This window comes from Dasypus novemcinctus, chromosome 24 (assembly GCF_030445035.2).
Source record: "Dasypus novemcinctus isolate mDasNov1 chromosome 24, mDasNov1.1.hap2, whole genome shotgun sequence".
NCBI classification, from domain to species: Eukaryota; Metazoa; Chordata; class Mammalia; order Cingulata; family Dasypodidae; genus Dasypus; species Dasypus novemcinctus.
The window spans coordinates 39,249,909-39,274,236 of record NC_080696.1 but is presented as its reverse complement, the minus strand read 5'-3'; the positions used below and the strand labels follow the sequence as shown (position 1 = coordinate 39,274,236).

At 43.0% G+C, this 24,328-nt stretch overlaps 1 protein-coding gene across 1 annotated transcript in view; it reads right to left on the bottom strand.

Moving 5' to 3' along the window:
* Positions 1-24,328, bottom strand: part of CNBD2 (cyclic nucleotide binding domain containing 2) — a 58,523-nt gene that overhangs the window by 20,378 nt on the left and 13,817 nt on the right. Inside the window, exons 7-9 of the mRNA XM_058286995.1 lie at positions 23,485-23,623; positions 17,871-17,985; positions 2,079-2,256 (exon numbers count right to left, since the gene is read on the bottom strand). Of these exons, the coding sequence (XP_058142978.1) occupies positions 2,079-2,256; positions 17,871-17,985; positions 23,485-23,623 (432 nt within the window). The remainder of the gene's footprint in view (positions 1-2,078; positions 2,257-17,870; positions 17,986-23,484; positions 23,624-24,328) is intronic.

Below are 24,328 nucleotides of genomic sequence, written 5' to 3'. Positions count from 1 at the left end.
GGGCTGCTGAATGGAGGAAGGGGCTGGCAGTCTTCTAAGGTCAGAGCTGTCTCAGAAGGACCAAGTTGCTTTGTGAAAGGAAGACCTCCGTGTCCCTGGGGAGGCAGGAGAAGTTGGCTCTTCTCGACCAGAAGGCAGAGAAATGATGGCTTTTGTTCCCCCCAAAGGCAAGGTTCCTTTCCCAGCGACCATCTCTAGGCTGCCTGCAGACCCTGTACTTCATTCATGTTGAAGTGAGTTTTACACAGGTGATCTGTTCTGCTTTCCTTGGTCTCTGCTCAAGGAGAGGGAAGACAAAAGCTATGCTACTTGGAGGCAAGGAAAGGAAAGGACTATTTACCAGCCAAGAGTAGAGCTGGACTCACCCAACACGAAAACAGGGCATGCCCTGATTCCCACCCCTCCTGGACAGGTACCTGGGTGGTCTTTTACTTTTCACTTCTGAGTCTAACCAGTCCCTTTTCCATTACTGATTCAGAGAAACTGAGCATTAGGGTGTTCCATCTCCAGTTTCAGAGGAACTGGAATTGGTATTTCAAGCCCTGGATTCCTTGGAAAGAATATGCTATCAGAAGAAAAACCGACTCAGAAGTTACAGGATGCTCACTGGAAGTAAGCAGCCCAGAGATGTTCATGGGCCAAGTAGCACTTGGGCAGCATTGGGATTGTGACTCTGATGCCATTATTAGCATCATTTTGATATTTTGATTTCAAAGGTAATGAGGAGGGCCTGTTATGTGGCCCTGGGCTCAGAGCTGAGCTGCCTGTAGGCCAGTTCCCACTGAATGTGGTTTCTTGACCCTCAGCCTCTCCAAGGAAAGCAAAAGCACCAGCTCGCAGTGTGCATCTGCTTCCTGTTGGCCATGACAGTCGTACCAGGCATCACGACTGAGCACTGGCGGGCTGCCTGGCTTGAATCCTGGCTCTGCCACTTCATACCTGTGTGACCTTGAACAAGCACTTAATCTCTCACTCTGCCTTGATTTTCTCACCTGAAAAAAATGGGAATGGTGATAATAGTACTTCATGCATAGGGTTATTGTCAGGATTAAATGAGATAATTTAATATACCAGGCACAAGGGAGGTATTCCACAAGTATTAGCTATAATTATCATTAGCTCAGTTAATCACTGGCTGGTAATAAGCCTGAGATTTAGAAACTCACTATTCTTTACAGAAGAAGAAATTAAGACGTGGACAGGTCAAGTCCCTTGCCCACAGATACAGAGCTAATAAGTGGCCCAGCCAGGATTTTAACCTGGGTTGGACAGACTGTACAGCTGTGCTATAATGCCTCTCCCAGATGTGTGGCATTTTCTGAACACGTTCAAAGTCAAAGGGGCCCAGCAACACACATACAGACAGAATGTCTGAGCCAGAAGATCCGTCTAGTCCATTCTTCCTCAAATGGGTCACACATCAAGGCCTTGAGAGAGGAAATAGATGCCTGCTCAAAGGGGTTCTGTGAGGTCATGGTAGAGAATGCAGGCCCCTGACATCAAACCTAGGAGCTCTCTGGGCTGCCTTATATGTACCCCCACCGTGACAGATGGAACTGTGTACTTCAGTTTGGACAAATTCTTGTCTTGGTCCTCATTCTGGTGGGTGTGGACCCATTGTAAATAGGATCTCTTTAAGAAGTCATTTCAGTTACTGTGTGATCCAACTGAATGAGATTGGACTTTAATCCAGATTACTGGAGTCCTGTATAAGCAGAGTGAAAGTCAGATGGAGAGAGAAGCCACGGGGAGCAGCCAGAAGCTGGAAATGTGAGGCGCCCAGAAGAGAAAGGAAAAGGTGCTGTATTGCCACGTGCCAGAAAGCCAAGGAACCCCAAAGATTGTCTGCCAGGCAGGATATACTGACCCTGGGAGGAAGCGAGCCTTCTAGCCTCTGAAACCAGGAGCCAATTAATTCCTACTCTTAAGCCAACCCACTGTATGTATTCGTTCTAGCAGCTGGAAACTAAAATGCCCACCCTTGGAGCCGGCTTGTGCCTGCTACCTCCACCCTTGTCCCAGGCTCCCTGACATTCTGTTCTGTAAGTCATGGCCCCCCTTCCCAACCAGAATCTCACTTGATCTTTGGGCCCAAGGTTTTTGGGAGCTCAGTCATTGAGGTTTCCGTACTGTCGCTGAAGCAGATCTCTTGCTGCTTCCAGGCTTTCCGACGATGTAGAAGTTTCAAGGTGCTAAAGTCCTGTACAGGATAGGATTTGATCTGAAATTCCTTATACCTCTCCTTAGAAGAGGGTTCTGTAATAGAAACACGGGAAAACACATTAACGGGTCTTTGCATAAATGAGGGGATGGGGTGGTGGCGATGATGGGGGTATATTAGAATAACCTAGCCTGGCTGGTCTGGTGAAGGGACATGGAGGGTATAGAGAAGAAAAGAAAAGAAAAAAGAAAACATTGTGGCCCCCACGTATTGTCCCTCAGTGCCAGGCCCTATGCTAGAACTTTTACATCTATTGCATCCAGGCAATGTGCTTTGCTCATTTAAGACATAAGATGAGCTTCAGAGAGTTTATGTTACTCAGGAAAGGGTTGAAGCCTGTTTTTGAAGTCAGGTGTATTTGATTCAAAGCTCTTATCTTTCCATTAGCCGATCCCATTAATGTGGACTTTCAAACAGGGATGAGGGGACCAGCAATAAAAGATAAACTGATGACCAGCCACAGAACCTTGGACAAGTCATGTAATCTCTCGGAGCCCTCATAGGACTGTTACAAGAATCAGAGGTAAAATATATGATAAGACTTGCACAGTACCTGGCACATCCTAGGTCCTCTGTATTAGTTATTGAAAAGCTTTCCGAGGTAATACTATGCAGATAGAAAAAGGAGTAGATAAACTACTCTAAAACACTATGCTGTGTGAAAGAAGCCAGCCACAAAAGAGTACATACATATGATTCCACTCAAAGGAAACACCAGCAAAGACGAATCTAACCTATAGTGGTTGCTGGGGTCAGCAGTAAAGAGTAGGAATTGACTGGGAAGGGGGTACCAGGCAACCTTCTGGAATGACGGAAATGTTCTATAACTTGATCTAGTGGTGGTAGTTACACAGGGGCATACATTTGTCAAAAGTCATCAAGCTACATACATGCTTAAAATGTGTGCATTTTGTTGCATGAAAATTACACCTTATCAATTTACAAAATAGATTGCCAATGTTAGAATCCACTATTATAAAGTAGTGTTAATAGAAATAAATACAAACTCCACAAGGAGTGGGCCTGGCTTAACAGATGACAACATACGAAAAGCCCGGGGTTCAACCTATTTGGAAGGCATTTTGGCAACATCGATATTTTAAATGTGCATATCCAGTCAGCACTGGATTAATTACTTGATCCTGTAATTCTAAGAATTTATCCAATATGTTTCCTTGCACAAGTATGCAAAGATAAACAAACCAGGAAACTCACCACAGTAGGGGAATAGTGAAAAATTAGAAATAACACAAAATATCTGTAAAAGGTAACTGATTATAGTATATCCATATGATAGAATACAACTCAGTTATTAAAGGCATAGATCTAGACTTCAACTTCCAGTTGAGATGGAATAACAGGGACTGGATTTACCCTTGTATCTGAAACTACTGAAGTACTGGACAAAATATATGGGAAAATGATTTTTAAGACATTGGGCACCAGGCAACAGACAGTCATCCCTGCAAATGAGATGAGACCTACCATTGCCCCAGCTTACTGCCCACAGAGTTCTGGCCATGGTGCTGGGAGGGGGTACCTAGGTAGAGTTCAGCAATCTCCCTGGGTTGAGGAGACAGAATTGAGAGTCCATGGAGGCCAAGGCAGCAGGAGTTTACAGAGCAGAGTACTAGAGAGGAGAGAACTGCACAGATTCCAAAGATCTGCAGAGCACCCTCCTGAGTCTTCAGCTGAGCACTGGTCAGTGTACATGTGTTAGGAAGCTACCAGTGGTGGGCAACTTCTAAGAGGACCCCCAATGATTCCTGCCTCCTGGTATTTTCACATTTGTGGGCTGGACTTACGGCTTGCAGAAGTGATGGGATGTCACTTCTGAGTTTAGGTTACAAAAAGACTGGCTTCTATATTGGGCATGCTTACTCCTTCTCTCTTACTCTCTTACTCTCTCTCACTCTTAGGGAAGAAAATTGCTCTATCATGAAGAAGCCCTGAGGAGGAGGCCTGCCACTAACCATGTGTGTAAGCTTGGGAGTGAATGCCTCCCTTCTGAGCCTTCAAATGAGACCACAGTCCTAGCAGACAGATACTGCAACCCCACAAGAGATCCTGAGACAGAGCACCTGAATAAGCCATGCCCAAATTTCTAACCCACAAAATTTGTGAGATAATGTGTCTGTTGTTTTAATGCCACTAAGTTTTGGGGGTACTTTCTTCCACAAGTAATAGAAAATTAATACACTACCCAAAGCTGGGGAAAACCCAAAAGGACTAGAGCTCACACAGGACCAGAAAAAGTTCCTGTTTCCAGCAGAATGGGAAACCTCAGAAGTCATGGGGAATCTTGTGGAGTTCTCAGAACACTTTTGCCTCAAGATTAGTGCCAGACTAAACACTGTTTTGATCCCACCTAACAAAAGTTCAGTTCAAAGCAAGACTTGAAAAGATCAAAATATTTCCAACTAGCCTATCTTAGAGCAAAGCTAAAGAATATAGGAAAACAAAAATATCCAGCACTCAGCAAGATAAAATTTAGTGTCTGGCATCCTATTAAAAATTATCAAGTATGCAAGTAAATAGGAAAATATGAACCATAATGAGAAAAAACAATCAATGAAACAAAACTGACCCAGAAAGACATGGATAATAGAATGAGTAGATAAAGACAAGAACATTAAGAGTAATTATAACTTCATTCCATAGAGGAAATATTAAACATGTTAATTAGAGACATGTAAATTATTTAAAAGATCCAAATCAAACATCAAAAAATGAAAATTACAATGTCTGAGATGAAAAATATACTGGGTGGAAATAACAGCAGATTAGATATTGTTGAAGAAATTTTGGTGAACTTGAAGACATAGCAATAGAAAATATCCAAAATGACAGAGAGAGAAAAAAACTGGGAGGGAAAGGGAACCCAAAATATCAGTGAGCTACTTCAAGCAGGCCAAGGAGAGAAAGAATCAAAAAAAATTAAAAAAATAATAATAAAGGCCAAAATATTTCCAATGTGATGAACTATATAAGCCTACAGGTCCCAAAACTAAATGAACCCCAAGCACAGACACAAAAAGAAAACTTTGCCAAAGCATGAGAAAATAAACTACCTGAAAAACACTGATAAAAAGAAAATCTTAAAAGCAGCCAGACTCATTTTCAGGATTAGGAGTTGTCCTGGGTTGTGCTGCAGGGACAGATGCTGGACATTTTGTGTCCTGCCATGGCCCACTGGGTAGAATAGGGGAGAGTGTAGACTACAATGTAGACCACTGTCCATGTGTTGCAGCAGTGTTCCAAAATGTATTCACCAGGTGCAGTGAATGTGCCATGATGATGGAAGAGGTTGTTGATGTAAGAGGAGTGGGGTAGGGGGGGTGGGAGGTATATGGGGACCTCATATTTTTTTTAATGTAACATTTAAAAGAAAATAAAGAAGAGAAAAAATAAAAATAAAAACAAAACAAAACAAAAAAATAAAAAGCAGCCAGAGCCAAAAGGTACATTATTTATATAAAAATATAGATTTCCTGCAAACTTCTTATTGAAACCTATGCAAGCCAGAGAAAATTTAAAGCAACATCTTTAAAGTACAGAAAATAAAACTGTCATCCTAGAATTCTCTATCCAGTGAAAAATTGTTTCAAATACATAAACAAAATAAAGAGTTTTCAGACAGTAAAAGTAAAAGAATTCATTACCAGCAGACCTGAACTACAAGAAATATTAAAGGAAGTACTTTAAATAGATGTAAATAGTAATAATGGAAGTCTGGATCTGCTCAGGAGAATGAAGAGCACCAGAAATGATAACTTACAGGTAAATGTAAAAAAATTATTAAAAAGATGATTGTTTAAAGCTAAAGTGATAATCATGTATTCTAAGGTTTTTAACATATGCAAAAGTGGAATATATGGTAGTAGCCCAAAATCTAGGAGAGAAGAAATAGAAGTCTAGTGTAAGGTTCTGAGGTTATTCTAAACATGAAATGGTAAATATCACTTGAAGGTTGACTGTGAGTTAAAGGTTTATACAATAAATCCATATAGCAAACACTAAAATGATACAACAGAGTGATAGCTATAAGCCAATAAAGAAAATAAAATGGGATCACACTAAATAATCCAAAAGAAAGTAGAACAAAAAGAGGAAAGGGAGAACAAAGAAGAGATGGGACAAAGAGAAAATAGCAAGATGATAGATTTAGTGCAAAGATAATCAATAACATTAAATGTAAATGGTTTGAACAACTCAATAAAAAGGCAGAGACTGTTAGGTTGGATTTGAAAAAGCAGGTCCAACTAAATACTGCCTTTTAAGAAACCCACTTTTAATGTAAAGAAACAAATAAGTTAAATGTAAAAGGATTGAAAAAGATATACCACACTAACACTAATCAAAAGGAAGCTGGAGGGAAGCAGATGTGGCTCAAGCAGTTGGGTACCCACCTACCACATGGGAGGTCCCAGGTTTGGTTCCTGATGCCTCTTAAAGAAGACAAGCAAGACAGTGAGTTGATGCAATGGGCTGGTGTAGTAAGCTGATGCAACAAGATGGCACAATGAGGAGAAACAAGCAGGGAACACATGTGGCTCAAGTGATTGGGCACCTGCCTCTCAAATGGGGAGGGTCCTGGGTTCAGTTCCCAGTGTTTCCTAAAAAGAAGATGAGCAGACACAGAGAGCACACAACAGGCACAGAGAATAGACAGTGAGCATGAACAATGGCGGGGGGGCGCAGAATAAAAAATAAATCTAAAAAAAAAAAAGGAAGCTCGAGTGGCTAAAGTAATATCAGAAAAAGTGGATTTTAGAGCAAAGAATATTACCAAGGTGTGATGGTTAATTTTCTGAGTCAATTTGACTAGGTTATAGCGTCTAGTTGTCTGGTTAAACATTGGCCTAGACGTTACTGTGGACATATTTTGTAGATGGGATTGGCATCAACAATCAGGTAACGTTAATTAAAAGAGATCACCCTCAATTGAAGACCTTAAATGCAAGAATGGAGAGTTCCAGAATAGTAAGGAATTCTACCTTAAAACTATACCCTCCACTCCTTCCTGAGATTCCAACCTAAGTAATTTGGCATCAAGACTTCAACATCACTCTTACCAGAATTTCCAGTCTCCCACCTACCCTATAGAATTTGGATTTGCCAACTCACACAACTGCATGAGCCAATTCTTTATAATAAATATTTTTCACACAGACATGCAAATATTTATCCTGTTAGTCCTGTTTCTCTGGAGAACCCTAACTGATACACAGGGATTAAGAAGTTCATTTCATAATAATTAAGAGGTCAATCCTAAACATCTGTGCACCTAATAAGAGTGCTTCAAAATACATGAAGAACTGACAGAGGAGCAGATGTAGCTCAGTGGTTGAGTACCTGCTTCCCATGTACAAGGTCCTGGGTTCAAACTCTGGTACCTGCTTAAAAAAAAACTGACAGTGCAACACAGAGTGAATCCTAATGTAAACTATGGACTATAGTTAATAAAATAATTACAATAATTTTGTTTCATCAATTGTAACAAAAGTACCACAATAATACAAAATATTAATAGAGAAAACTGTGTGAGGGGGGCAGTAGGTGGGAACTCTGTACTTTCTGCATGATTTTTCTGTAAACCTACAACTGCTCTAATAAAAAATTATTTCAAAAAATTGAGAGGGGGAAGCAAATTTGGCCCAATGGATAGGGCGTCCACCTACCACATGGGAGGTCCAAAGTTCAAACCCCAGGCCTCCTTGACCCGTGTGGAGCTGGCCCACGCACAGTGCTGATGCACGCAAGGAGTGCTGTGCCACGCGGTGTCCCCCATGAAGTGGAGCCCCACACGCAAGGAGTGCACCCCATAAGGAGAGCCGCCCAGTGCGAAAAAAAAAAAGTGCAGCCTGCCCAGGAATGCCACTGCACACACGGAGAGCTGACGCAGCAAGATGACGCAACAAAATGAGACACAGATTCTGGGTGCCTCTGACAAGAATACAAACAGACAAAAAAGAACACACAGCGAATGGACACAGAGAGCAGACAACTGGGGGGGGGCAGGGAAGGGGAGAGAAATTAAAACAAAAACAAACAAATAAATAAATCTTAAAAAAAAGAAAAACTGAAAGAGGGATGGATGTGGCTGAAGCAGTTGAGCACCACCTCCCACATGGGAGGTCCTGGGTTCAGTTCCTGATGCCTCCTGAAAAATGAAAAACAAGCAAAACAAATGATAAAACCAACTCAGGGAAGCCAATGTGGTTCGGTGGTTGAGCACCAGCTTCCCACATAAGAGGTCCCACATAAGAGGTTCAATCCCAGACCCTGGTACCTCAAAACAAAACAAAACAAACCTGAAAAAACACAACAACAAAAAGACAAACAACCCAACTAAAAAATAGGCAGAGTCAGCTCCTGCGACTGGGCAGTTAGTAAACACCCAGAGCTATCCAGAGCTAGCTGAAGCACCTATTTGGGGGTTTCGGGCGGCCAGAAGAGCATCATGCCACATCTTTGAAGGAATGGAAGGAGGAGACTGCCTGTCTGCAGAGAAGACTCGTAAGTAGAGTGCTCCATGCCATGGAGGCCAGTGCCCATTCTCCACTGGAGGCACAAGTCCCTTGGGAGGTGTTCTGTGGCTGGAATAGAAAGCTCCACTTCCCAAAAATGGGGGAGGAAGAGACGGTTGAGCATCAACTTCAGCTACTGATGAGTAAATTCAGCGGGCTAAAGTATAATCCTGAGAACAGCTAAAGTTTGAGCCTGTCCAAGTCAGAAAGAGGCCTGTAGCCACCATCTTAACTCCACACCTGGCACGAGGGGAAGCAGGGTGGACTGAAAATCCCAGTGCTGATGGGGACCAGCTTCTTTCCATCCAGATCAGATTGCAGCTCCAGCCTAGGCCCCAGTGCCACCTCCAGTGGGGAGGAAGCTGCGGGGACCTGTGCCAGCCTTTCCAGGAAAATACCGGCCAAGCCATGGAGGCCGGTGATTGTCCTACTCTGGTGAAACAAGCCGCCCCAGGAGATATTTGTGGCTGGAATTGGAAGCTCCATTTCCCAAAAATAGGGGAGAAGGACATGGTTGGGTACCAATTTCAGCTACTGATTAGTAGACTCAGCTGGCTAAGGTATGACCCTAGGAACAGCTGGTGTGTGAATCTGTCCAAGTCACAAAGAGGTCGGTAGCCACCATTTTTACTCTGCCCTCAGCCTAAGGGGAAACCAGGCTGACCAAAAATCACAGTGATGGTAGGAACCAGTCTGTTCCACCCAGATCAGTCTGCAGCCCTAGCCTAGGCTTCAGCCCCACCTCTGGCAGGAAGGAGGCTGGCAGGCCCTGCGCCAGCTTATCCAGGTAACTGCAGGTAACGTTGGCTGGCACAGACTGAATAATCGGAAGTCTACTGGGGCAATTGTGGTCATGTTGGACCCACAATGTGTAGACTGCTGTCCAAACCTGCAGCTCCATCCCTGCCCCGAGCAGGGAAGAAAAGGGCATGAAGCTTCATCAGTCTCTCTGGGCAACTACAGTCTAAGCCTGAATGACTTGAATTATTCCACGTGGCTGAGACTCTGTCCCTACTCTTGGCAAATGATAAAGTTGGGAGACGCTTCATCAGTCCCTAGGGCAATGAGGGCAGCTTGACCCTCCACAGCTTATAGCACTAACTACATCCTTGGCTCTTACTACAACAAGCAAGGAAGAAAGGACAGGATGCCCTAAACTAGAGAGAAAAACTGCATCCAGAATAAATACTCTATTAAGTCAGATGCCAAGACACCAACAAAAAGATACAATCCACACCAAGAAACAGGAAGATATGGTCCAGTTAAAGGAATTAGATAAGCCTCCAGATGACATAAAGGAGTTGAAACAACTAATCATAGATGTCCAAACAAATCTGCTTAATAAATTCAATGAGATGGCTAAAGAGATTAAGGATATTAAGAAGACATTGGAGGGAAGCAGAGTTGGCCCAGTAGTTAGGGCATCCGTCTACCACATGAGAGGTCCGCGGTTCAAACCCGGGGCCTCCTTGACCCATGTGGAGCTGGCCCACGCACAGTGCTGATTCGTGCAAGGAGTGCCATGCCATGCAGGGGTGCCCCCACATAGGGGAGCCCCACGCGCAAGGAGTGTGCCCCGTAAGGAGAGCCGCCCAGCGTGAAAGAAAGTGTAGCCTGCCCAAGAATGGCACCACCCACACAGAAAGCTGACACAACAAGATGACGCAACAAAAAGAAACACAGATTCCCATGCTGCTGACAACAACAGAAGCAGACAAAGAACACACAGCAAATAGACACAGAGAACAGACAACTTCCAGGGGGAGGGGGCAGGGAAGGGGAGAGAAATAAATAAAGTAAATAAATCTTTAAAAAAAAAAAAAAAGAAGCCATTGGATAAACACAAAGAAGAATTTGAAAGCACACATAGAAAATTAGCAGGTCTTATAGGAATGAAAGGTGCAATAAATGAAATTTAAAAAACATCGGAATCATGTAATAGCAGATTTGAGGCAGAAGAAAGGATTAAAGAAATGGCCTCTGAAAGTGAACATACAAAAGAACAGATGGAGAAAAGAATGGAAAAAATTGAATAATGTCTCAGGGAAATAAATGCCAGCAAAATGCATATAAAAACATATGTGTCATGGGTGTCCCAGAAGGGGAAGAGAAGGAATATTTGAAGAAATAATAGTAGAAAATTTCCCAACCCTATTAAAGGACATCGATATCTATGTCCAAGAAGCACAATGTACTCCCATCTGAAAAAATCCAAATAGACCAACTCCGAGACACATACTCATCAGAATGTGTGCCAAAAACAAAGAATTCTGAGAACAGCAAGAGAAAAGAAATGCATAACATATAAGAGATACTCAATAAGATTAAGTGCTGATTTCTCACCAAAAACTATGGAGACAAGAAGACAGTGGTCTGATGTATTTAAGATACTACAAGAGAAAAAAATCCCAGCCAAGAATCTTATATCCAGCAAGACTTTCAAAAATGAGGACGAGATTAGAATATTCAAAGATAAACAGAAACTGAGAGAATTTCTAAGCTAGAGACCAGATTTTCAGGAAATACCAGAGGGTGTGCTAGAGCCTGAAAAGAAAAGACAGGAGATCAAGGGGGAAATGGAAAGGAGAAATGAGTTTATATGGCTATGAGTCTCCAAAAAAGAGCTGGGAGGTTATCAGAGGGGTTGCCCTTATGTACACCTCAGCAGAGTCCCAGAGACAGATAAAGTAGATACAACCCCGGGTATTGGTTCTTCTGAGGGCTACAGAGACCCACAGGTTCTATGGTCATGGCAGATGGAGTTCAGTGCCATGTCCGTTGGCCCTTCTTTGGAGTTTATGTTTCTGTGTGATGGAGCTGGACTTAGATGTGATCTTTTTTCACAAGTCTCTCCTGTTACTTTAACCAGAACTGTAGTTGGTGCTGGGGTTTAATATATACCCAGGGGATCTGAATCTCTGGACTGACCATATGATAGCCAGGCCCTGAGCCTCAACAGACTTCAGCTCCTACACTCTGGTTTATTGGGCTTACCCCACTCAGCTAACATGGAGTTGAAGAATGTCAACCACCACACCATGGAGCCAAGAGTGCCTACAACTGAAAGCCGGAGCATTGCATCCAGCATCCATGTGGAATCTAAGCCCCCTCTTGATACAGACGTGGAGTGGACACAACCATTCCAAGATCCACAGGATGGAGGAATAGAATATGGATTAGAGCGAACTTACTGATATTCTATTCATGAACTATTGTGATTAGTAATCGAAGAAAATGTGGCATTGGTGTGGAGAAAGTGGCCATGGTGGCTGCTGGGTGTGGGGAATGGGAGGAAAAGATGAGATGTGGAGGCGTTTTCGGGACTTGGAGTTGTCCTGGGTGATGCTGCATGGACAGTTACTGGACATTGTATGTCCACCCATGGCCCACTGGATGGAACGTGGGAGAGTGTGGGCTATGATGTGGACCATTGGCCATGAGGTACAGCAGTGCTCAGAGATGTATTCACCAAATGCAATGAATGTCTCATGATGATGGAGGAGATTGTTGCTATGGGGGGGAGGAGTGGGGTGAAGGGGGTAGGAGGTATACGGGGACCTCATATTTTTTAAATGTAATATTTAAAAAATAAAGACAAAAAATTTTTTAAAAAATAGAAAGAAAAAAGAAAAAAAAAAAAAGACAGGAGAGAAAGGCCTGGAAGGGAGTCTAGAAATGAAGATTATATTAATAAAAGTGACTAAAAGTGTCAAAAGAGTGGTGAAAATAAAATATGACAGACAAAACTCAAATAGTCAGGAATAAACTTAACCAACAATGTAAAGCACTTGTATTCAGAAAACTGCAACTCAATGCTAAAAGAAATCAAAAAAGGCCTAAAAACTGAAGAACATTCCATGCTCATGGATTAGAAGACTAAACATCATTAAGATGTCAATTCTACTCAAATTGATGCACAGATTCAATGCAATCCCAATAAAAATTCCACCAGTATTTTTTTAATTGAAAACATGATTATCAAATTTATTTGGAAGGGTAAAGGGTCCAGAATAGCCAGAAACATCATAAAAAAAGAAAAGCAAACCCTCATCTCCAGACTTTAAATCATATTACCTAGCTACAGTGGTAAAAACAGCATGGTACTGGCATAAAGACAGACACATAGACCAATGGAACCAAACAGGTGGTTCAGAAACAGACACTCACATGTATGGTCAAGTGATTTTTGACTAGTCTGTCAAACCTATACAGCTCAGACACAACAGTTCATTCAATAAATGGTGCTGAAAGAACTGGATATCCATAGCCAAAAGAAGGAAAGAAGACCCCTATCTCACACCTTATCCAAAAATTAAGTCAAAATGGATCAAAAACCTAAAAATAAAAGCAAGAATCATAAAAATTCTAGAAGAAATTATAGGAAAATATCTTCAAGACCTGGTGGTAGATGGTAGATTCTTAAAGGAGATTAGAAGAGGACTGAAATGGACTACTAATGTTTAATGTATGCAGAAGTTTTAATTAGTTTTACTGTAAAAGTGTGGAAATGTATAGAGTAGATGGTAACAAATAGTGAGTAAAAGCTAGTTTATAAATGGGGATACGGCTGAAAATGGCAGTCCAGGTATGTAAATGCCAATTGACAGAATGCTAGAGAATAATCTAGGAAATGAATGGCACAGCAAACCAAGAGGTGGGTGAGAATTGTGGTTGATGGTACAGATGCAAGAGTCTCCTTTATGAGCTAGAGTAAATGTACATCACTACTGCAGGGTGTTGGGAATGTGAAGAAGCATGGGAAAGATATAATTGGAGTGACCTATGGACTGTGGTTAGCAGTAATAATATAATATTCTTGCATCGATGCCAAAGATGTACTGTGTTGATATTGAGGCAGTGTGGAAAATGTAAACCAAATGTACTCTGTGGACATGGTAACAATCAGATGATATTATCTTACCTGTAATAAATATTCCATCACAGTGTAGTGTACTGATAGAGGGGTGTTACTTGGGAATTCTGCACATGTTCATGATTGTCTTATAAGCGAACAACTTCTGTCATAAAAATTTTAAAAAAATAATAATAATAGGGTGGGTTGGGGGGAAAACACCCCAAATGTAAGATAAGGACTATAATTAGTAGTTAGATTTTGATAACATTCTTTCATAATTTGCAACAAACGTCTCACAACAATGCAAGGTGTTGGTGGAAGGTTGATGTATGGGACTCCTATATGATGTTATGCATGTTTGCTTTGCAAGTTCACAACTTTTACTATACATTTAATTGTTTATGTATGATCATATATAAATGATATAAAAATAATAACAGGGTGGGTTGGGGGAAAAATACTTTGGTTAGTAGTAATATTTTGACAATGCTCTTTAATCTTTAGTTAAAAAGGTTTAACAACTATGCAAGGTATTGGTGGTAGGTGAGTTATGAGAGTCCTGTATGATGTTATATATGTTTGTTTTGTAAGTTCACAATTATTACTATACACTTATTATTTATGTATGTTTCTGTATGGCTGATACACTTCAATAAATTAATTTTAAAAATATTTTTTTTAAAATAGGCAAAGGACTTGAGACATTTCTCCAAAGAAGATATACGAATGGCCAAAAAACAAATGAAAGATATTCAACATCATTAGTCATTATGGGAAGGCAAATCAAAATGACAATAAGATACCATTCACCATTCACTCCATACCCATTATGTTCACCATAATTTTAAAAAGCAAAAAATAACAAGTGTTGGTGAGAATGAAGAGAAATTGCTGGTGAGAATATAAAATGGTACAACTGCCATGGAAAAGTTTGGTGGTTCCTCAAAAAATTAAGCATAGAATTGCCTTATGACCCAGAAATTCCACGCCTTATACCTAAAAAGAATTGAAAACAGATATTCAAACAAATACCTGTGCACAGATAGTGTACACAGCAGTTTGTTTATAGCACCACCATTCACAACAGCCAAAAAGTGTCCATCGACAGACAAATGGTAAACAAAATGTGGTCTCTCCATACAATGGAGTCTTATTCACCCATAAAAGGAAATGTGGGTGACCCTTGCAAATGTTATGGGGACTGAAAGAAGCCAAAAGGGTAAAGGTCACATATTGCATGAGTTCATTTATATGAAATGTCCGGAACAGTTAAGTCTATAGAGACAGAAAGCCGGTAGTTGTGGACAGGGGCTGGGGAAGGGGAAAATGGGTTGCTTAATGAGTGTGCGGTTGTCTTTTGGGTGATGAAAAAGTTCTGGAACTAGATAGTCGTGATGGTGGCACAACATTATAAATGCCACTGAATTGTATCTTTTAAAAGGTTAATGATTAATTTCATGTTATGTGAATTCTATCTTAATAAAAATGAAAAAAAAAATATCAGGGAGAAGTAAAAAAAAAAGTGGGGCTGCAACTTTTCTCTCATGGGTTGGCAGTGGAAAAGCGAGAAAAAAGAATTCTCCTGAGAAGAGAAGTCACATGTGCTGGGCCCCCACGTGCTGGGCCAGCACCAGCATGTGACCTCCAACTCCACACTAACCAGCCAGGGAGTGTTCTGTGCACTTTAGGTATGAATTTGCTTAAGAGGTAGGATCCTTATTCACCTTTTATGGAGAGCGAGGGCACTTGCGCACAGAGAAGCAGATGCGTATCCAGGACCCACAGCCAGCAAGAGAAGGAGCCTGCATTCAGGGGCAAGCCGACTGGCTCCCGAGCCGCTGCTCCTTGCCATGCCACCACCCACGACGGAGAGGAAACCAAGCCGGAGACTCGAGGTCCTCGCCCAGAGCCAGCCGGGGTCAGGGAATCAAGCCAGCGGTGTCACTCCAGCTCTGCTGGGCACCTCTCTCCCCAGCCTCCCCGCGCTGGCCTCCGCTCTAATCTCAGGCTGCCGTGGTCAGGCCATCCTTGGAGGGAAGGCTCCAGGTTAATGGAATGATGAGACCTCAAGGACTGGCGGGAGGCTCATCAGCACCCAGGACTGAGTGAGACGCCTGAGCAAGCAGCTCGTGTCCATCGAGGGCTGGGGATCATGACCCAAAGGGATGAGTCCACAGCGCGTCTGGAGGGCGGATGGGCATGAGGAAGGAAAAAGCCCTGAGCTGTGAATGGAAACAGTTGCTCTGGAATCAGGACGCCTTGCTTACCACCCTGCCCAGGTCTAGAGGCTACATCTGACAATGTCCTTGTCCACAACAGGAAACAGAGGCTGGAGACATTTATGAAGAGGAGAGATCTGGGACCGAGTTAGAATCCTAACTCTGAATTGTATTTCTTATCCATTGCTATTGCTATTTACTATCCCTCCTTTGCTATTCATTATCCCTCTGATCTTTAGAGAAGAGATTCACCTCTGAGCCTCAGTTTCCTCATCTGTAAAATGGAAATACAATCATACCTTCTTGAAGGGTTGTTGTAGGGGGATTATATAATATGCATGAACAGCCAAGCTCAATGCTTAGCATATAAGCAGAATTCAATAAATGATCATTGTTTGTGACTTCTAATTTTATGTGCCAATTTGGCTTGGCTATGGTGCCTAGTTGTTTGGTCAAACCCTAATTAAAATACTGCTGTGAAGGGAAGCAGATGTGGCTCAAGCAGTTGGGCACCCATCTACCATGTGAGAGGTCCCAGGTTCGATTCCTGGTGCCTTCTGGAGAGGACAAGTAAGACAGCGAGCTGATGCAACAGGCTGGTGCAACGTGATGATGTAATCAGGAAACACAGTGAGAGACACAGGCAGGGAGCCGAGGTGGCTCAGGCAGTTGGGTGCCTCCCTCCCACATGGGAGGTCCTGAATTCAGTTCCCAGTGTCTCCTAAAACAAGAAGCTAGCAGACACACAGAGAGCACACAACAAGCAGACAGTGACCACAAATAACAAGCGGGGGATGGAGAAATAAAGTTTTTAAAATATTGCTGTGAGGGCTATTTTGTCGACATGATTAACATTGAAAAATAAGTTGACTTAGGTAAAGAAGATTATCCTCAAAAATGTGGGTGGGCCTCAGCCAATTTTAAGGCCTAAACTGAAAGCCTTAAGAGCAAAACCTGAGGATTCCCAAAGAATAAATTCTACCTTAAGAAAACAACAGTAACTCCTGAGGGCCCAGCCTGCCGGCCTGCTACACAGATTGCTGACTTGCCCACACCCACAACCATGTGAGCCAATTCCTTAAAGTAAGTACTTGTAAAAATATATGAAAACATATAAATATAAATACACACATCCTATTGGTTCTGTCTGGGAAACTCTGATACATTGTTATTCGTACTTATTTCTAGATACATGACTTTGAATAAGGCCCTGGAGAGTATGTGCCCAAGCTGACAGGCTGGGCTGTGTCTATAACCACCCAAGCAGCTGTGTGTGTGGCACCCTAAAATGCCAGATGTGAGACTAGACCCTGAGAATCCAAAGCCCTAACAGAGCTTATATTCTAGCAGGGGAGACAGATAGTCAATAACTTTTCCAGATTCAATTATACCATTTCAGTAGGGCTAAGTACCATAAAAGAGAAGAACGGGGCACTGGGATGGGATCTAATAGGGGACAGAGGACATTGATCCAGCATGAGAAATCTGGAAGACTTCCCTGAGGAGGGGGCACTTGGTCTAAGACCCAAAAGCAGAGGAGCAGTGGGCTATTAAAAAAAAAAAAAAAAAGAGGTGGGGGAAGCATGTGTGAAAGCAACGAGGCAAGGAGGAGATGGCTGGCACAATTATAAAAACATGCTTTCGTCAGTTTTAACAAATGTACCACACCTAAGCAAGGTGTTAATAGGGCGGTGCATAGCAGCAAATAGACACAGAGGACAGACAACTGGGTTGGGGGGGGGGAAGGAGAGAGAAATAAAAAAATAAAATAAAATAAAATAAAATAAAATAAAAACAGGGCGGTGCATGGGAATCCTGGATTTCAAGCACGATAATTCTGTGAACCCACAACTTCTGGTGGAGGGGGGCGGGTCCCTCGCTGGGCTTTGGGGGCCAGGTTTCCACTAGCTGGTAGAAGGATCAGATCAGATCTGCTGCAGAGCCCTGTAGATCTAGATTTTAAGATTCTCTGGGCTGGAACTGGAAACAGAGGGCAGGCGCCCCCTGCCGTGTTGCCGGCTGCCAGGTGTGGACGCCCAGCTCACCATCGAGGGGGGTCTTCAGAGACTTGTTGTCTAGGAACTCCAGGTGCTGCTGGATCCACTTGTAGTAGGAGGGGGAGGCCCCAAGGTCTATCAGCCGCAGGACTTCACAGCTGCCCTGGACACACATGGAGGGACACAGGCGGGCCGTTAACCTGGTGCAGGTGTTGCAGGTGAGCTCTCATGCATCTTACCCCATATTGTTCTACTTGCTTAAGGGAAGTGGTTTTATATTCTTTTTTATCATTAGGAAAATATTATCTACTCATAATAAAACTCAGTTAGATAAAGAGGCATGGGAACTAAATAACAATGCTGGCACTGGGGAAAAAAAATTCACCATACACAGGAACAATTGGGGCAATTGATTATGGGCTGTAGATTATAGTGTCGATGTTAAATTCCCCGATTTTGACAATCTGTGGTTAATTTTTGATCTAAGAAAATAATCACTTAAATAAATAGGTTAAATAAATTGGTGAATGCTACTTACTCTCAGAGCATTCAGGCAAGAAATATATATTAAAGCAAGTGTGGCAAAATGTTCATTGGTGAAGGTTTTTTAAAGGCTATACAGGAGTTCTTTGTACTAGTAACTTTTCTAAAAGTTTGAAATTATTACAAGATTAAAGGTTTAAAAAAGACTCAAATTGAGCAGAAGAAAAAGAGGAAGTTATAACTATGGTAATCCTTAACCCCAGAACAACTAGTAGTAACATTTTGGTGAATATTATTTCAAACTTCACTGTGAATATACAAAACGGATATATATATATATATATACACACATATAATTTTCATAAATGGGTCAATTTATGTAAAACACTCAAACTTTTTAACTCAGTAATATATCAAGGACACCTTTTCATGTCAGAAAATATCTTTCTTGGGACGCAGACTTGGCCCAGTGGTTAGGGCGTCCGTCTACCACATGGAAGGTCCACGGTTCAAACCCCGGGCCTCCTTGACCCGTGTGGAGCTGGCCCATGCGCAGTGCTGACGCACGCAAGGAGTGCCGTGCCACGCAGGGGTGTCCCCCGCGTAGGGGAGCCCCACGCACAAGGAGTGCGCCCCGTAAGGAGAGCTGCCCAGCAAGAAACAAAGTGCAGCCTGCCCAGGAATGGCGCCGCACACACGGAGGGCTGACACAGAAAGATGATACAACAAAAAGAAACAGATTCCCGTGCCGCTGACAACAGCAGCGGACAAAAACAAGAACACGCAGCAAATGGACACAGAGAACTGGGATGGGGAGGGGGAGAGGAGAGAAATAAAATAAATCTTGAAAAAAAAAAGAAAATATCATTTTACATCATCATCTTAAATGTTTGCATCTTATCCTATATTTACCATAATTTATTTAAAATTAAGAATAACAATCAGTTGAGCAGCAGTCAGACACAAAGAGCACGTACTGTGTGGTTCCATTTATATGAAGTTCAAGAATAGGCAAAAGTAATCTGTGGCATAGAGGTCAGAATAGTTGTTACATTTGTGGGGGATTTTGTTTGGGAAGGGACACAAAGGAGCCTTCTGGGGAGCCGAAAATGTTTCTTTTCTAGATTTGGCTGATGGCTATACAGATATATACACACATTAAAAATTCATTAAACTATAAAGTTTAGATTTGAGTTCTTTACTGTATATGTTATACCTCAAGAAAATATTTTTCAAGATTAATATTTATTTGTTTCTAAATTATTGGTAGCACATATAACTCATATGTGATAAGGACAGCAAGGTCTTCCATTAAAAAGAAAACTCACCACCTTCCCAGACTTTTCTACACTGGGGGTGGCAGTTACCCAGTTCTGGCCAATGAGATCGAAGTGGAAGATTGCTGGATAAAACGTGGTTGATACGTGTCTTTGGTTCTCCCCCCTTCCCTCTGCCTCACATGTGATGGCTGGAAGTGGAACAGCCATATTGCAACCAAAAGGATAAAAGCTGTAAACTACGCATGACGAGGGAAAGAATCTAGAAGGGGCCTGGGTACTTGACTTCCTAGATCAGCTATTCCAGCCTGGACTGCTTAATTCTAGACTCTATTTCATGAGAAAAATTAAATCACTATTCATAAGCCACTGCAGTTGAGTTTCTGTGATCTGCAGGGGAGAGCAATTCGAACTAATATTTTTCTACATATATGTTAATGCCTGCAGTGGTCTCCTCCCTGGCACACAGCAGGAATGTACTTTCCCACCCGTTGAATTAGGGTTGGCCTTCCAACTTGCTTTGGCCAACGAAATCTTAGGAAAATTACTTGTGACACTCTGGGGGGGAACTTTTAAAAGCCGGTGTTGATTCTAAATATTCCCCTCCCCTACCCTGTTGACCACGGAAGCATAGGTCAGGAAAGAGTCTCCAGTGCCTGGGTCCCTGAGTGGCCATATGGAGCCAGGCCCCCTGTTGTCCTACTCTAGATAAGTAGTGTGAGCAAGAAATAAATCTATTAATTAACCAAGATTTGAGGATCATTCATAATTGCAGGATAACCTAGTTTATCCTAATTTAGTGTCCATGTCTGATTGTCTCCTTGGGATTAAGTCCTAGAGGTATGCGTGTTTTAAATTGATACACATTGCCAAACTGCCCTCCAGAATGATCTCAATTTATACTCTCCAACAGGGCATAACAGAGCTCCTCTTTGCCAACACTGGGTTTGCACAATTCCTTCAATCATGCTAATCTGATAGGCAAGAAAGGTATAGCATTTTTCCTTTTTATTTTGTATCTTTATAAAATCTTACCCTTTTTTAGGGGGAGCTCTAAAAGACATTATAAAGGGTTAGGGTTCAGGATAGATTACTGCTGAAGTGCAAGGAGAGGAAGGGAAAAGGGGAAAGAACAAACATTTAACCCTTATTATATGCCAGGCATTGAGCTTGGAACTTTATTAAACATTCATTCAACAAGTATTTATCCACCAGGAATGGAGGAAGGTGCTAGAGAAACACATCCTAACAGTTTCCTCTTGGAAAGTCTTTCTTGGTCTTTAATTGTATCTGGATCCGTGTAGAAAAGTTTCTTTATGTGTCCCTAATTGGTAAAGTTGTTCAAAATGAGCTGATTATGAGCATTAATTATTTATTTGTGCTGCCAGCAGGAAATCACGTTTTCCAACTCTCTGGGGTCTCCAGGACGCTCAGCCACCTGCTGCTGATTTCGCCCTCTAGTGGCACTATTAGTAAACTACAGTAGTCAGGATAGCCTGGTCTAACCAGCAGAGGACACTCAAAAGGCACTGGCCAAACAGGAAATAAAAATGGGGGGAAAAAGAAAAAGTCCCTTTAGATGGGGCAGGTACTCTTCAATTCCAGTCAGAGAGAGACATGTCAGAACACAGCCTGGGGTTGCCTGATCTTCTAAGTTTCCAAAATTTTCTAAAGAAGCCAGAAATCTGAATATCATGTACAGTCTTCACATGAATGGTTAAATCATCTTTTAATAAAATACAGTAAGGAACAACCAAATCCACCTGCAGTCCTGACGAGGCCCACTACCAGCTGTCATTCTGCGATATCTTGTACAGCTTTTCTCAGACTGAAGTCCAAGCACCCCTCCCTGTATTACAATCACCTGCTTATTCAAATGCAGATTCCAGAACTAATGAATTGGATTTTCTGGGGTGAAACAGGAATCTGCCTTTCTCAGAAGCACCCAGGGTGTTTTTTATGCTTACAGAATTTGAAGACTCTTCCCTTGGATCAAGGGTTCTCTAACTTTCGTGCACATCAGAATCACCTAGAGAACATGTTACAACACCAGCTCCCCGAGGTTTGGATTCAACAGGGCGCAGGTGGGCCTGAGGCTCTGCATTTTTCATGACTCCCTGATGACACTGAGGCTGCTGGTCCAGCGGCATTCAGAGCCACTAGATTAGAGAATGAATGTCAATTGAGTAAGTAGGTGCTAAACTCTCATCCTTACCAGACTCTATGGGGTGAGTGTTCCCATTTTAAAGAAGAAGAAATGGAGGCTAAAATAGATTAACATCCCGCTCTCATTTTCTGCTAGTCAGAATTAAATCATCATGCTGATTAAAGGAGGTCTTGAGCTTTATCTGTCACCTGCCCCCCCCCCAGCCCCAATCTTTCCCTGTATAGCATCAAAGCTTAGAGTTAAATTTGGGGACGAGCGGCATTTCATGGATTTGGAGGTAATTACCCCCTCAATTTTAGGAAGGAGGCGGCAGCTGTCAGGGAGGAGAAGGAATTGCAATTACTCAGCCAGGCATTTCAGGCCAGGCACTAACAGTTCCTCCTCTCTGGCCCATCCCCCACCACTCCTCACGTGACCATCAGATTCTCCAAAGTGAACAGGTAAACCGCGGGCACATCCCCACTGCACATTTGGCTTCCCACTGTCCCCCTCAGCAGGCAGTGCCTCGTCCCCACCTTCCCGGGGTCAGATGCTGCGCACCCAATCCCGGTTTAGAGTCGAGAGGCTGGAAGCAAAACACTACATTTCCCAAGCTCCCTTGCAGCGCAGGCTCTGGATGTGATTTGGGTTCCACCAACCCGATGCACAGGGGCGAGGCTTGGCTTCGGAACTGCCCGGCAGCTGCTCTGCGGCCAGAGGCGGTGGCTGTTGACGCGACTTCCACCTTGGCAGGCTGCTTCCCGAACCCGGCAGGGGCCGCAGCCCCGTGACAGCACAGTGGATTCTGACTTGGAGTCATCTGCAGCCTAGGATCTGCTTCTTCAGCAATCCCCGGAAGTGACTCTGCCAGCCATTTGACACCTGTAATAAACCCCTTTCTACTTACCCTGAGCTAGAATTGCTTCCGTTCTCTGGGACTGAACCAGAATAATAAAGCACACACATACACGCACACCACAGAACTTGGTACGCAGTAAGCACTCAATAGAAGTGGGCTCTTTTTGTTCCATTATCAACCAACAGAGATGTTGGCAAAGAATATTAAGCAATTCACGAAAGACAAAATTTTGATAGTAAACATGATTAATCTCACTAGCAACCAAAAAAATAAACTAAGCCCTCAATGAGGTAGCAATTGCCACCTATTAAATTAGAAAACTTTTTTAAAAAATGTCTTTCCAGACTGGCAGAGATGTGGTGGTATTGGGAAAGCTGTGCTTGGCTGGAAGCAAGATCAAGCGGCTCCCTCCTCCCTCCGATAGGAAAACAAACTTGTTCCAGGTGCCATAAAAATAATGACACTGAGCAAGACCACTTTTGAAAATCTGTTCTGAGGTGATGAGCTTATGGATGAGTTCTTCCCTCTTTCCAGAAAGTTTTAAGATCTGATCATATTACTTTTACTATTTAAAAATTATTTTTTAAGAAATAAAATGATCTGGCATCATCAAGATTCAAGAACACATGCACAATTTTATAATGCATCTGTATATGAATAAACATGTCTGTGAGTCCACAGAGGGTTGCTTTGGCCCTCTTTCTACATCCAGAGCTGTGTAAAAGTTCACAACAACCCTGCAAGGGAGGCAGGCCAAGGCGTGGCATGTGCATCTTGCAGCTAAGACACGGAAGCCCGTTTAGCCCAACAGGGCTTGAACTCACTGAATGGCCACAGGACGTGACGTTAGGCATGCTCTTCTCAGCTCCACCCCTGCCTGTCCCCAGAGACTCTCACCTTGCAGATAAACATGATGACGGATGACTCTACAAAGTCTTTTGTGATCAGCTGCCCATAGGAGAACTTCTCCACGTTCCCCAGGCTTACCAGCTTCCAGAGCTTCTCTTTGGACCAGGACTGAAACAGATCCATCTTCCTGAAGGGAATAACCTGTTAGAACTCATCACCTGCCATTACAGAGCATAAGCTGCCTGGCTCTTAGCAATTTCCTGAAATGAAACCTGCTCTTCTACTCTTGAAAATGCCTGGGCTACAAGCTTTCCCTCCCCTAAGCTGTAGCCAATCTCCTGCCATGTTAGCATCATGGCTCCCTCTGCTCTGCCCTGTTCTCCAGGCCCCCCCTCCAGCCACACTCTCCTCTTTACTCCTAGAATAATCTAGCCTCTGGGCTTTTCTTACCTCTGCTCCTCCATCCAGGAGCCTTCCCCCCTCCTCCCCACCATCCTTGCAACTTGTGGCTCATTAAGCTAGTCCCATTCCAAGGAAAGGCATTGGCATCCTGTGGCCGCTGCTCACCAGCCCTCCTGCTTCCCAGCCCGGCCGTCCTGACCCTCACATTGGTTGGGGCAGCTCACTCCAAATGCCTGCCTCCCTCTGGCCAACTGGCTCCAAGTACTCAGCTCTGGGCCTGGGGAGTGGGGGCAGGTCCAGCCTCTCCTCTTTTTGTCTTTTGCTCCTTCCCTCCAGTGACCGCCCCTTCCTCTGCCCTCGATCACTACCCATCATGGGCTTGCTTTCCCTCCCAAGCAGCTCCAAGAGACTGTGGGTGAAGGGCACCAAAGGGGAACAGGTGTGGCGCAGCGTGCAGAGGAGGAGAAGGGTCTGGAGACACGGGAAGGAA